The sequence below is a fragment of the Equus quagga genome, chromosome 6 (assembly GCF_021613505.1).
Source record: "Equus quagga isolate Etosha38 chromosome 6, UCLA_HA_Equagga_1.0, whole genome shotgun sequence".
In the NCBI taxonomy this organism is placed as follows: Eukaryota; Metazoa; Chordata; class Mammalia; order Perissodactyla; family Equidae; genus Equus; species Equus quagga.
This window is the reverse complement of record NC_060272.1, coordinates 46,844,804-46,859,138: the sequence shown is the minus strand read 5'-3', so window position 1 is coordinate 46,859,138 and position 14,335 is coordinate 46,844,804. Positions and strand designations below refer to the sequence as shown.

At 40.7% G+C, this 14,335-nt stretch overlaps 1 protein-coding gene across 1 annotated transcript in view; it reads right to left on the bottom strand.

Moving 5' to 3' along the window:
- DIAPH3 (diaphanous related formin 3) overlaps positions 1–5,904 on the bottom strand; it is a 482,479-nt gene extending 476,575 nt beyond the window's left edge. The window contains exon 1 of the mRNA XM_046664521.1: positions 5,689–5,904. Within this exon, the coding sequence (XP_046520477.1) occupies positions 5,689–5,868 (180 nt within the window). The 5' untranslated portion in view covers positions 5,869–5,904. The remainder of the gene's footprint in view (positions 1–5,688) is intronic.
- Between the last annotated feature and the right edge of the window lie 8,431 nt (positions 5,905–14,335).

Sequence of the window (14,335 nt, the reverse complement as noted above, 5' to 3'; positions counted from 1 at the left end):
GTTCATACAGCTAGGATTCAAGCCCCAAAAGTGATACAAGTCGCTGTTCATAAATGTTATTCATGCCTTTTCTACAAAAAAGTGTAAGACAGGATGGTGGTGGGTCTTTTGAAAAATAAAACCTATAACAAGCATTTCCAAATAGTTTACATTAATTAGCTAGTAACTTGAATATCCCAACACCAAACTTAACTTACTGAAACTCTTAAATTCTCCCCTAATTTAATAATGATTATTGGATTTGCTATTTGAGAAAATTACCCCAATGGTAAGGTATTTCAACGCCACCCTGCTGCTACTGAGAGAAAAGTTACCTTTGTAGATTCTGTTCAAAGAAAGCTCATGCTTTGATCTTTAATATCCCATGAAGTAAAAGGTTACGCTTAATCTATATTTTATAGATCTAAAAGTCAAATTAGTTTCTGAGATAAATAAGCAGAGTGTAATAGTAAGCATATTCTGTAGCGTTCATTTCATTCCTAGTTCGGAGGATACTATGTGCTGAGTTAAAGACAATTACATTAGTGTAATACGTAGCAGTTTTCTCTTGTATTATTCTGCAAGCATAAACAAGTTATACACATGTTAATTTATATTCTATATAAAAAGCCAATTTTAAATCCAATTTATAAGGCAATAAATATATAAAGATTCTAGGACACAGCAATAAAGTTATGCCATAAAATAGAGTTAATTCAAGACAACAATAATAAAAGCATGACAAATTTTAGCATTCTACCAACTGCACAAAGGTGTTTCAGGTAACATCTGTTCAGAAGCAATTGCTACAAGACAGACTAGATGAGATGCAAGGTTTCACAGCATAATAAATGTATGTCAGTTGGCTTGCTTCATAATTAAAGACATGAGTCTTTGAAAAAAAGCAATTAAGCTTTGCTCTAAATCTGAAACAATCATCCTTGTTCCCACCCTTTTTTACCCACAAAGAAAAGATCCAGAGCAATGCAGAAATAATAAATACTATGTATCATCTATTTTCAGCAGTAAATGTACTCCCCAAAATCCACCTGATATATTTTCTTTTGATAAGTCATATATTAACCAAGGAAAAAAAATTTATTTTCTCTGTTAGGAAAGAGAAAGGAAAGAAAGTCTGGGACAATTCAGAGCAATTTACTTAGAAGACTGCCCTGAATAAAATGATTTTACCTTAGGAAAGCTTCTTTCAATGTCTGATGGGTTAGGTGGAATTTTGACATGAATAAAACTCAGGTGCCTAATGCCTTCAATTTAGAACATCATCTCCAATTCGTCCCAGTTTACCTCTAGGACAACTAAAAACATCACTTCAGCTACAGACTTAAGAAATAAATTCAAAAAAGAGCATACAAAAATCACCTCCATCTTTCCTCAGCTTTCTAGCAACTATGAAAACGATGCAGCACACCAAGATGAATGACGGTTCTAGTTGTTATTCCAGAGGACCAAGCTGTGGTTATCTTACATCCCCCCCAAATCACAAACCTTCCAAAATAAAATGATACCACAGGAAGAGATGTGAATGAATCTGATGGTTCTCCCACAACATCCATTTATAAACTGTTAAACCAAACCCTTGCATGTGGTCATCCTCATCGCTGTAGCTGCTGTGTTCATTTCATAGAACTGCCATAACAAATTACCACAAATTTGAGGGTTTAAAACAGCAGAAATTTATCGTCTCAGTTTTGCAGGCCAGAAGTCTGAAATCAGTGTCACTGGGCTGAAATCAAGATATCAGAAGGGCCAGTGTCCCTCTGCAGGCTCTGGGAGAAAACAGTTCCTTGCCTCTTCCAACTTCTGACAGCTGCCAGCATTCTTTGACTTGCGGTTGCATCACTAAAATCTGCCTTGTAGTCACATGCCTTCTCTTTTGTAATCAAATCCCCCTACACCTCCCTCTTACAAAGCCTTAACTTAATCATCCCTGCAGTGTCCTTTTCTGCCATGTAAGGTAACATTCACAGGTCCTGGACATTAAGACGTGAATGTCTTTTGGGGGTTCATTATCCAGCCTACCACACCTGCCTCCAAATAAACCCAAAGCAATTAGGTGAGCATGCTCTAATCTCAGGGTTTACTCTGATTTCAACTCTCCTCAAGTTCCTAGCACAAACAACAAAAGTTCTCCAATTTGATACCTCTTCCCACCCAACAACCTGCCTATCAGCAGGAAATCAGGAATTCTATATTCATTAAAGGCACTCCTAACCATTGTTCATGGTTCCTGAATAAGAAAAGCAGTAGTAAAGATGAAAACTGCCAACAGCATGGGAGAGTAATACAGGACAGTGACTAACGATGTGTATTCTGGAACCAGCTTGCCTACATTCACGTCCCAGCCTCGCCAACTGGCAGGTGTGCGACCCTAAAGCAATTTAACCTTTGTACCTCATTTTCCCATCTGACGAACAAGGCTAATAATACCACCTACCTAATAGGGTTGTTGATATTTATAAAGCACCTAGAACAGTGCTTGGCTCACACAGAAAGGTTAACTGTTATTACTAGCAATGCCCAAACAGGGTGGATATACAGATGTTAATGGACAGGGTGAAAAATCTCTCACAACCAAAACTGAGGGTACTGTAATGAAATAATTAGACAATAATTAACAATCTATTCAATGAAAACCATGAGATCAGATGCAAGATTTACACTAAAGTCTATGAGAACTTTTACAGGATATTCTTAATTAAAAAGAACAGCTACTCTATCATCTTGGATCACAGAATTTACAGGCCTCCTTTCAAAAGACTAACCCACATCCTAGAGATGGAGACTTCTGCAGAAGGTGCGTGTCCTGCTCTCACTCTGGATCTGGTGGCCACCACAGTATGGACTGTGTGTTTCTAAGAACAGTGAGACGTAGGAATGAAGTGCTCAGTATCACTGAAAGGCTTTTCACGATGAGCAGAACAACTGTTTTGTTTGGTCCTAGAAGGCAAATAGGACTCAGGTCCAAGTACCGAGGGTGTGACCTAGCGCAGGTACCCAGTTTAATGATCCTACTCAATTCTATCTGCTTTCACAATGTCTTCACCTAGGTACCTGCCTTGTCCTCCCAGCCTCCTCCAGTTGCCTCTGGTCCCCTAGTAATCATCCTCAGTAATTATCTCAATACTCAAGCAGTCAAGTTGGCTGGTTCACAAACAGCCCAAAAGCAATTAATTCCCTGTGCAGCCAAACTATCATATATTTACAATAGACTAATTTCTACTATTTACACACATCTATAGAGGTTCTATGCTACAAACTTTATACACAATTCAAAAGTAACTTGAGACCCACAACGATACATTCAGTAAAAAACAAAGATTTGTTTGTCTGCTTTATCAAGGCCCCAAGTAAAACAGGATTTCAGTGGGTACAGAGCTCCTGCCTTCCTAAACTAAGACAGGAGCAAGTGGCCGGTTTACCACTCAGTTCCACTACCAGCCTGCAGCTTTGTAGAATATGCAAACATCAGACACCTAAAATACATACGTTACTTGTTCCATTCAAAAGCAGCTGCCCCAGGCAACTAGGTGACCTAACGACTAGGTAACCTGAAGAGATTCAGGCTAACATCACATCATACTAAATCAGGAGAAAGCCAAGAAACGACTTGACGTCCAGCAGTCCAGCAGCCTGAACTAGAGAACAATCACTTTTTGAAGCACTGCCGAGATCTCATGAGATCTCCAAAGATCACCCTCCATCCTCAAAACAAGAGTTACCACGGTGGAACTAAGAGCAGTGAGAAGTAGGCTGAGTGGGAACAGCTGCTGAAAAGGCAGCCTTCAGACTGGGATACTGAGTCTCGGGCCAGGGAGAGAGTTAGAGCCAAGCCTGAAACTCCAGGTCCCCTGAAAGTCCTAGTTCATTAGGGAGGTGGCCCCAAATCAGCACCACCCCCTGGCTTCTTGTGGAAACAGACTCAAATCACCTCCAGAGAAAAGCATCCCCAGTTAGGCCTCCTAGAAGACAGGTTAAGATAAAACAACGAGCTTACAAGAATCAACAAGCACAGGGGGAAAGGACAAGCCACCACGAGTGCGAGTCAATGCAGACAGTTCAAAGATGGCACACACCAGACCTGTCAAATAAAGAACACGAAGAGCCAAGTAGGAAATGTCTAAAGAAATAAAAAAATAAGAAACAAGGAACTATCAGGAATGACCAGGCAGACTTGAAAGGAGGCAAATGGAACTTACAGAAATAAAAAATTGCTAAATATTCAGAACAAGTTAAACAGCAGTTTAGACATAGCTCATGACAGAATTAGTGAAATGGAAAACATATCTGAAGAAATTACCATGTAAGCAAGAATCTAAATTAGTTTCAGAGATTATGAAAGGTCCAAATTACTTCCAAATTAATTATGAAGTCATGACTCACAGCAGACCCTTACCTAAAAACAAACAGTATTTTAGATATGTTTATTAGTTTTAGAGCTTAAAAGTCTTTTAGATGTCTTTTCATCCTTACGATAACCTTTTTAACACACAAAATAGAATGACATTATTAACCGAGAGAGTAGACTGTAAAAGGAAGAAAAGTCACTGCCCCACGGATGCTTCTCGGATTGGGTAGAATCTTTATTGTGAACTTAACCATGCCTTATTTATTCCTCAGCTCTGTCGAGATAACAATCAACAACATATTTGATCCTCCTGCAAAATTTCACCATTCCTATGGCCATCTTGACAATTTAGCATAATTAATCCATGTTGTCCTTCATTTTCAGTATTCTGATATATCTCACAGCTCTGCTCCCAGTTTTATTCAACCATCATTTCTGTTAGCAACTCACTTCTCATCCACAAATCTTTACTCACTTAATTTGTGTATCCTGACTTAAATTCCTAACAATTTTTACTTGTTTAGAGAAGGCACAGGCTGTACAAGTTCACCTATGACTAAAAAAAACATGTTTTCCATACTCCCAAGGAAAATGGAGAGGTCAGTACTAAATTTTCAATTCTGTTGGACTCACCCCAAATCTATCAACCCTCTATGTGATTTATTTACACACACACACAACAAAACAATCATCACTGCCTATTCTTTTACAAGCTGATACCAACAAAATGATTTACAAAGCGCTAATTATGGCACTTCCCTTAGTGTTAAAGTGACTAAGTAACAGAACAGCGAGTTTCAAATACTTCGACTTCTTTCCAATCTAAACAAAACATTCTTTAGCAGTGACTACATGGCCCGCCAAGTTTTAAAACGAGCTGTTTCGACTTGGAAAATTATATGTACCTTAAAAAATTCTTCTTGAATTAAAATATTAAGCAGAAAAAGAAACAGAATCACCTGAAAGTTCACTTTGATTCATCTCATACCGTCAGAAGCTAGAAGGGTGGGAAGAAGTCCCCCTTAAAAAATGCAGTGTCCACCTAGGTGACGTCAATACATACACATTTGAACTGCCTTCCACGTTAGCCTGAAGAAATTTGGGCAACACAATGATCAGTATTTATCAAAGGAGTCAAACAGAATTGGACCCTGTCGTCGTAAACCTAAGAAGAGATTGGCAGCTTTGGAAATCTAGAACAAAATTGAGCCTCCCAGGCCCTTGTGGACCCACCCTCTGCTGTCAGCCAAGTCAGTCAGTTTACTAAAGTTAAGTACGCCAGGACTGAGCCGCAGCCGCAAGCAAGGCGGGAGCTCCCCACCCCAGCTCCAGGCATAACTTACAAACTTGGGGCGTTTCTCTCCAGGCTCCTCCAGGCCGCCGGGCGGCGGAGGGTGCTGGGGGCCCTTCCTGCGCGGCATCTTGCTTTCCCGGCTGCTGCGGGGCAAGGCGGAGGAGGGGCAGGGGGCCCCGGCGGAGGAGCTTTGCGCTGGGTGGTGCAGCCGTGGCCGGTGCCGATCCATCCTTCCCCGCAGCTCCGGAAGACAGAAGGAAGGCAGCCGCTCTGCAAGCCACAGACTGGGAGCTCAAGGATCAGTGGCGAACTCGCCTTTTCGGTTCCGCCGCCCACGCCACCGGCCGGACTCAGCCCAACCGCTGCAGCCGGGGCCGCGGCCAACACATCCGAAAACTCCCGCCACCGCGCACGGCCTGGGACCCGCCAATCCCGCGCCCCTTGGTCAATGACACTCCCGGGAGCCGCCCCTTCCGGGCATAACGAGACATGATTGGCTGCGCTGTCAGTTCATTTCCCCACTCAAGCCTCTTGGCGGCCCAGACAGCTCACCTTAAGGGCACAGGGTAGGATTCCGTTTGGGGATGTGCAGAGAACCTACCAGGAAGTCACTTGTCTGTGTTTATTTGGAGTTTGGAGAACGGCTTCGTGCTAACCTGGAAGGCAGGCGAGACCCTCTGTGCACCACCATTTGAGCGGCGCTGGTGTGTGAAATCACCGTCTAACCCTCTCTTTGCACGTCTTCGGAGGCTCCGGTGCGATGGTCACTGGGAAAAGTAGTTCTAGGATCTGTGCTTGGCGGAGTGCTAGGCGGGAGGTGACGACAGCGCCTACGACGCTCCAAAAGGATGCTTTTTCGACCTATTCACTGAGCGCCTGCTGAGTGCCGCCTCTTGGGTGTCAGGTCCGCCAAAATTCAGAAAGCGCGGGCCGCGCCCTAGAGGAGCTCACAGGCTATTGTGGTTCACAAACTTACAGAAATAATGAAGTAATGTAAATATTAAAGCAGTTATTGTAAAAGTTCATTGAGAACAAAGAGGGGAGATAAATCTGAAGGAGCAGATGTGGAAAAGGAAAAAGAAGGATGTACAGATTTTCACTAGGCAGAAAAGACTTATGGGACCCTCAGATAAACGGCATTCCAGGCAGGAGCAAGGCCAAGAGGGGTCAAGAGCAGAGTTGAAAAACTTTCAAGGGCGTGTAGTGAGGGGCCTTGAGCTGAAACCATGCAAGAGTCTGTTGTGTATGCCCAAGGTCAAGCTACAAGGCTAAGGAAGTTTTCTCACTCATTAGTGTGCTTTTTTCCAAGTCATCCTTTCCTTTGAACTATTTCCTTAAGTTATCCATCTTCTGACTATAAGGAGGTGATGTGGGCCAAGACTGGTAAACATGCTGCAGTGATTTGGGTACAAGAAACAACTAGGAACTCGGGACAGATTATCACAGAGGTTCAGAAAATGGGCCTTAGTTACCAGGAAGTCTTCATGCTACAGCTTTTTTTTTTTTACCGTTTATTTGTTTTTACTGTACCAGACTTTCTGTGCCAGTCTCTGTCCTCAGAGAGCACCTAATGTTAGGGAAAACTCCAGCAGGACAGAAAGGTCAGGAGAACTTGAAGTAGTTCCATATGTTTCGATGACCATTAGACCCAAATGTAAATTTTATTTTGTCATTTACTAGCTATGTGATGTTGGAGATGATGTTTAATTTTCTTTGCATTTCCATCTGCAAAAGGGGGATAGTAATACCAAGCAAATGGGTATTGTCAGGCTTAAATGAGATAGCTTATGTAAAGCTCTTGGAAATGTCTGTGAAAGCCCCTTTTACCAAAGACCACCAGGAAGAACACCTGTAATTGAACAATGGAGGTTATTCTCCTGGGGAGTTGAGAATGTGCCCTCTGGAGAACCATGGAGTTGCTCAGGAAGAGCGTGATAGATAGGACGTAAAGGGTTTGGGCTTTGGGTAGGGGATTTGGGACGACTCCTTGGAAGCAGAGTGGGAAGGCTTGATGTGAACTTGGGTGCTGTCAGGAATTGGGGACAGTTCAATGAGTGAGTATCTTAATAAATCTTATCTAGAAGGTAGGCTAAAGAGTGAGCCTAAAGCTATAACTGATGAAGCAGCAGCCGTGGAGCCAGGGGTGTCTGGTATTTTGTGATTTGCACGCTGTCCTTGTTGTTGTCTGTGCTTAGACAGAATTGGAAGTGGTCCTGTTTTGTCTCACTTCAACACAGTTCCAGAGTGACTTTGTCTGATATTGGTGTTCTGTGAGATTGTTTATGTCCCTCAGGAGAACAACGTCTCCTAGCTATAGTGTCAAGCCAGCTTCTGAAAGACTGAAGCCTAGCTCTAAGTGCCAAGCTGGTTCGCTGATGTCAAGGGCTGCTCTTTTCTTTCTTATGTCCTTGACATGTAGAAGGTACCAAATATAAATAAACAAAAGCTATTGAAACTAATTTTCAATCTTCACATAGAGTGCTCTGACACTTTTCTCACAGAAATTCTTCGCAACTGCAACCTGTGAAAATAATACCTTTGTCTCAGTTTTCCATTCTTTGAAGTACATTTTATATGTGTTTACTTTTTAAGCCTCATGACAGCATGCACTGCCCCTCATTCTGACTCCCTCCCACCAAAAGGAGATGGTGTACCCCACTGAGTCAACAATTTTGGAAATGCTACCTTGTGCCCGGCTGGGTACACAGAGGTGGGACAAAATTGGATGAGACAAAAGGCAAGCTTTAAGAAGCTTGGAATCAGGAACATGTTTCTTTCCTTTATCATTTCTGCTCAGTCCCAGCATCCAGACAATCACTAATGAAATCCTGTGAGGATTCACTCTTCACGACTACAGTCTTATGTCACTTAAGGGCAGGGATAAGTTCTGAGAAATGTGTCGTTAGGCAGTTTTGTCATTGTGTGAACATTATAGAGTGTACTTACACAAAACCTACATGATATAGCCTACTATACAGCTAGGGTATATGGTACTAATCTTATAGGACCAACATCGTATACGCAGTCCATCGTTGACTGAAACATTGTCATGCAACACTTGACTGATTATGAGAGAGAAAGTTATGAAAAGTTAAGGGAAGAGACTGATCGCCTCCAATCAATTTTTTTTAAATGACAAGCAATTTTGTGAGATACCATTTTATCCTCATCATATTGCTAAATATTACAAAGTCCCACGTCACAAAGTTTTAGCCAAGATGTAGGGATATGGCAATTCCTACACAGATGATGGGAGTGCAAAACCGATCCAGCTACTTGGGACAGCATCTCAATAATACCTAGAAAAGGAGAAGGTACATGTGCCCATGACCGAACAATTCCATATCAAGATGTCTCCCTAGAAAAGCCCAAAGATACTTGTACAAAGATGTTCCTTGAACACTTGTAATAGCACAAAATGGTTTCATTGTGTAGGGTCTTTTTGCACACCACCAGGCAATTCTCAGACATCAGCTGGGCATCCTATACTTCAACTGAATTCTGACCCTATCTAGCCTGAAATAGCATCAGATCCCACAGGTTAAGTCCTACAAGACCGTCCCCCCATCCCCCTGACCACACACACACTTTACACTAGGGTAGCAAGTCCAGGTTGTCACCTATGCTTCTGACCAACTGGCTATAGATGAGAGTTCCAACGACCACCTCCTTTGGTTTGATTAATTTGCTAGAGCCGCTAATAGAACTCACAGAGACATCTTTCTTACTAGATTACCAGTTTATTATAAAAGGATGTGACTCAGAAACTGCCAGATGGAAGAGATGCATAGGGCAAGGTATAGGGAAAGGGCTTAAAGCTTCCATGCTCTCTTAGGCTCATCATTCTCCCCAAATCTCCACATGTTCACAACCCGGAAGCTCTCCAAACCCTGTCCTTTTGAGTTTTTATAGAGGCTTCATTACTTGACATGATTGATTAAATCATTAGCCATTGGCGATTGATTGAATCTTCAACCCCTCCCCGCTCCCCAGAGGTCAGGTGGGTAGGACTGAAAGTTCCAACCCTCCAATCACACGGTTGGTTCTCCTGGCAACCAGCCCCCAACATCAGGTGGAAAATCTCCTCATTAATATACCAAAAGACAGTGTTACTGCTGTCATCACTTAGGAAATTCCAAGCGTTTTAGGAGGTCTGTGCCAGACAGGCAAAGCTTAATTTAGCTTATTTTGCAAGAGTAATTTGACCTGCATCATTTCTTGCTTGTGCCTGTGGAAATCACAAGCCTAACTGTTTTCCAGGGTTGATATGAAGTGACCGCTAACCAATTCCCTATCATTTTTGAAAATTCTAATATTATAACCAATCACTGTGAAGAATAAATAGTCACTGCCTTCTCACTATATAAGCTGCTTTCTAACAATATACCCCTGAGTCTCATTCCGTGTTTTGCTTTGAGTGTTCTCAGTTTGCAAATTGTCTTTTTGGTGTATGCATAATAAACTTTTACTAATTACTTCATCTATTTCTGAACTTTTGACATATATATAAATGTAATACGTGTGTGTATAATAACACTGCAAAAACACCACGGAAATACGTACAACAACTTCACCTACTTCCAGAGAAGAGAGGAAGAAGGGGCAAGGAATTAAAACTGAAACTTGATAGCTAAAGCTGATGCGGGCTTGGTGAGTCAAGGAGTTGAAAGAAAGATTTCTTGTACTCTCAAGTTCTGGCAGTAGTGCTCTTTTATTCAGAGAATAGTATGGGATAGCATTGGGACAGGACCCATGGGCAGTAAAGAGCTGCAAACATGGGTTGAGGTTAGGGCTAAATTTAAGGCATAGGTATTGAGTTATCTCTTTACAAGACAAAGGTAAAAAAAAAGTCATTAAAATGGTATCAGTGCAGGTGGGATCTGGTTATTGGATGGTCCTATAACTTTAGATAAGAATCAGATCAGATTAAGTCAGGATATCCTATGCTTCCCTAGGATGATATAGATCAGTATATAGGGCAGGTCACCTTGGGCTTCTCTCCCTGGGGCAGCCTTGATCCTCATCACAGCCAGTGAAATTTTATCCCATCCAAGTCCCCCAAACTGTAGGGGAGGAAGACGTTTCCTCTATCCACTCTGGGTTCTTCACAAAACTTTATAACATGTATATATGGGAGAGGCTCAGGCAACCTGAGCAACTCACCAAAATGGCTGAAGCCACCACCCCAAATATCATCTTCAGGCAAAGACAAAGGAGGATGTTGGTGGTGGGGGGAGTCAGCTACATGAGGTTACCAGACAAGTATGGTAAACAAGAGTAAGATTATTATGCAGACTTAAGTCCTTGCCTTCTCCATTAAGAGTTTCTAGAGATAAGGTCATCCCCCCTTCCTGATGCAGAGAGGGAGACACCTTTACAGATGGAGATTTCCTTTACAAATGTAAATGTGCCTTAACAAAGGGTAAGTAAATTCTACTTTTCAGAGTTTCTTTCCTGTCTGCAGTTTTTAAAAGGAACCAGCCCAAAATAATCCTCATCGAAGTGTCTGTAAATGTTTTATTTTTTAAGAAGGAAAGATTCGAAGTAAATCTAGCAAAATGTTAACACATATTTAATCTCAGTGGTGGGTATCTTGTGTCTCTTTTATTATTTTCTGTACATTTCTGTTTATTGGAAATGCTTCATATCAAGTTTTTAACAAAATACACAAATTAACAGAAATATGGGAACTTGTGAGTTCCTTAACTCTTCCTTTTCCTCCAGAAAAATCTTAGTTTATTGGCATTGAGACCACAATGAGCTATTAAGTCCATGTAAGGAAAAAAGAAATAATTAATTTCCTTTTAGGATGCCATTAAGTTTAATTTCTTTATAAGTTTGAATAATAAAATATCTTCTCTCCCCTCCAGATTGTCTTTCCACTTTCTTTTGTTCTCTCTTTTCCATATGCATTTCCCTTCTCTCTCGTAAAGTAGTTCAGAGGCAGAGAGCTGGGAAACAAGGAAAACCAACATTTCCCTCTTTCAGTTTTGGATTAAATTACAAATTCACTTCTTTGTGAATGCTTTCCAACTGGTCAGTGGATTAAAACAAGAACCATTTAATTACAAGCCTAATTGATTTAACTTTACCGCTTTCACTGTACACAAATTCTACAGCACTTTGTACTTAATGACATGGTATTTGAATAATTATCCGGCCATCAGCACTGACTTTGCACTTTCATTTCAAACTCTCAATGGCAAGATATAATAGTGTTGCTTGCCCTACCCAGTTTGGGTCATGGCTCTTTCTACACTCTCCACACACTTGTTTGTCTTAGTTAAAATTGTTGTTATTTTACAACATAATGTTAGATGGAAAAAAAAGCAAATTATATGCACAGAATGATCACTGATATAGTCATTTAATGTAGGAGTCTACACCAGGGTTTCTCAACTTCAGGACTATGGACATTTGGAACTGGATAATTCTTATTATGGGGGGCTGTCCTGTGCATTGTAGGATGTTTAGCAGTATTCCTGACCCACTAGATATCACCCACTAGATGTCACCAAAAATTTCCCCAGACGTTGCCAAATATCCCTGAAAGTCTGAGTAACATTCTGTTGTATGGATATACCACATTTGTTTATCCATTCATCAGTTGAAGGACAGTTGGGTTGTTTCTACCTTTGTGCTATTATAAATAATGCTGCTATAAACATTTATGTACAAGTTTTTGTGTGGACATAAGTATTTGTTTCTCTTGTATCAATGCACAGGAGAGGAATTGCTGGGTCATATGGTAACTAGGTTTGAGGAACTGCCAGACTTTTCCAAAGTGGCTGTACCATTTTGCATTCCCACCATCAGGGCATAAGGGTTCCAGTTTCACCACATCCTTGCCAACAATTTTTTTACCTGACTTTTTGAATGTAGCCATGCTAGTGGTTGTGAAGTGGTGTCTCGTTGTGGTTTTGATCTGCCATCTATTTGTTGTAAAAAAAAAAAAAAATGTCACTAGGGGCTAGCCCTGTGGCTGAGTGGTTGAGTTTGTGCACTCCACTTGGGAAGAAGAAGAAGAAGAAGAAAAAACAATATTGGCAACAGATGTTAGCTCAGGTGCCAATCTCAAAAAAAAAAAAAAAAAAAGGAAAGAAAAAGAAAATGTCACTGGAATACAGCTGCACCCATTCTTTTACAATTGTCTGTGGCTGCTTTTGCTCTACAACCGTGGAGCAGAGTGGTTGCTGCAGAGACCATACGACTGCAAAGCCTAAAATGTTTGCTGGCTGACCCTTTATGGAAAAATGTTGTCTGACCCCTGCTAAATGATTTTCTTTCCCTTGGTATATTACAATTACTTTGGTTTGGTTATTTCTTTTTCTTCAATGAGAGGAGTTTTCCAGCAAGAAGTGAATATTAATTTTGGACAAATGTTTTCCATAGAGCTAAATACTTTTCTTTGCCATATTACACACTGACAGAGACATTAACACCTTTTAAAAAAAAAAAAAAATCTGTTTAACAAGGGCAAGAAGATCTTGCTACCATAAGGAATCACTGTGGAGAACTGAGTTGATTTAAGGTAGGTATGAAAAGCTAAATTATTCTATGGATATGTGATTCTTCTTAAAACATATTTCAGCAATTTGTGCTCTGGTAAGTTTTCTCTAGGGTCTTATTCTGTAAGTTCAGATAGAAATTTTTCATAGGGAATATAATTAGTATAACACAGTTTAATGTCATGCCTAATAGTTTCCCAGAATGTTTTGATTAGAAAATTAATCTGCCCATGTTTGTAGATGATAGAGCTGTTTAAAGGAGAACAGAAATATTCCTATTAGTGTGAGACATTAACTAAGGTTCAGTTGAAAGTGTTAGATGTCACCACCAGGATCACACGCACAATATTTGAAATAAATAGCAAAAAGGAATTAAGTAATTATTAAGACTGTTGTAAGATTACGGTTTAATTCCTTCATATTAAAGGACAATTACTAAAGCCCAAATATAATTTGTTGAGTCACTTGGATAATAATTTATCTGACAATAGCAAATCATAACAATGTCATTCAAAGCTAAAAATATGTGTAAAATAAACTAGGAGAATTCTATCGTGCCCAGTAGAGATTTTCAGGTTTTCTTTTTCTTTCGTCTATGTCTCTGTGTCATCATTCATATATGCATTTTTTATTCTCAGGTGAATCGCTGTGTTCTGGACATACTATAAAATCAAATGTACACAAAACCTGTCTTTAGTGAGGCCTCTCCTGAAGGCGTCCATTTGCATGCATTATCTGCTTTGTGTTCTAATTCTTTAGCTGAACCCTTCTTAATACAATAGACTAAAAATTGTTTTGTCAATTTGCCATGATTAACGTATTGACGTTTCTATTCAGTCATGAAGGGTAATGTAGAATTAGTTGCAATAGTTAGCAAAGTTAGCATCCTTACCAATTTGCTGACCATGTCTGAAATGTAATTTCCTGTGAGATCAAGCGTGGCCTGCCCGCTGTCCTGAAACTGCTGTCACACGTCACCAGAGAACGTTTAATTAATTAATTTTGGGGGCCGGCCCAGTGGCACAGCAGTTAAGTTAGCATGCTCCGCTTCTGCAGCCCTGGGTTCACTGGTTCAGATCCCAGGTGTGGACCTATGCACTGCTTGTCAAGCCATGCTGTGGCAAGCATCCCCCATATAAAGTAGAGGAAGATGGGCACAGATGTTAGCTGAGGGCCAGTCTTCCTCAG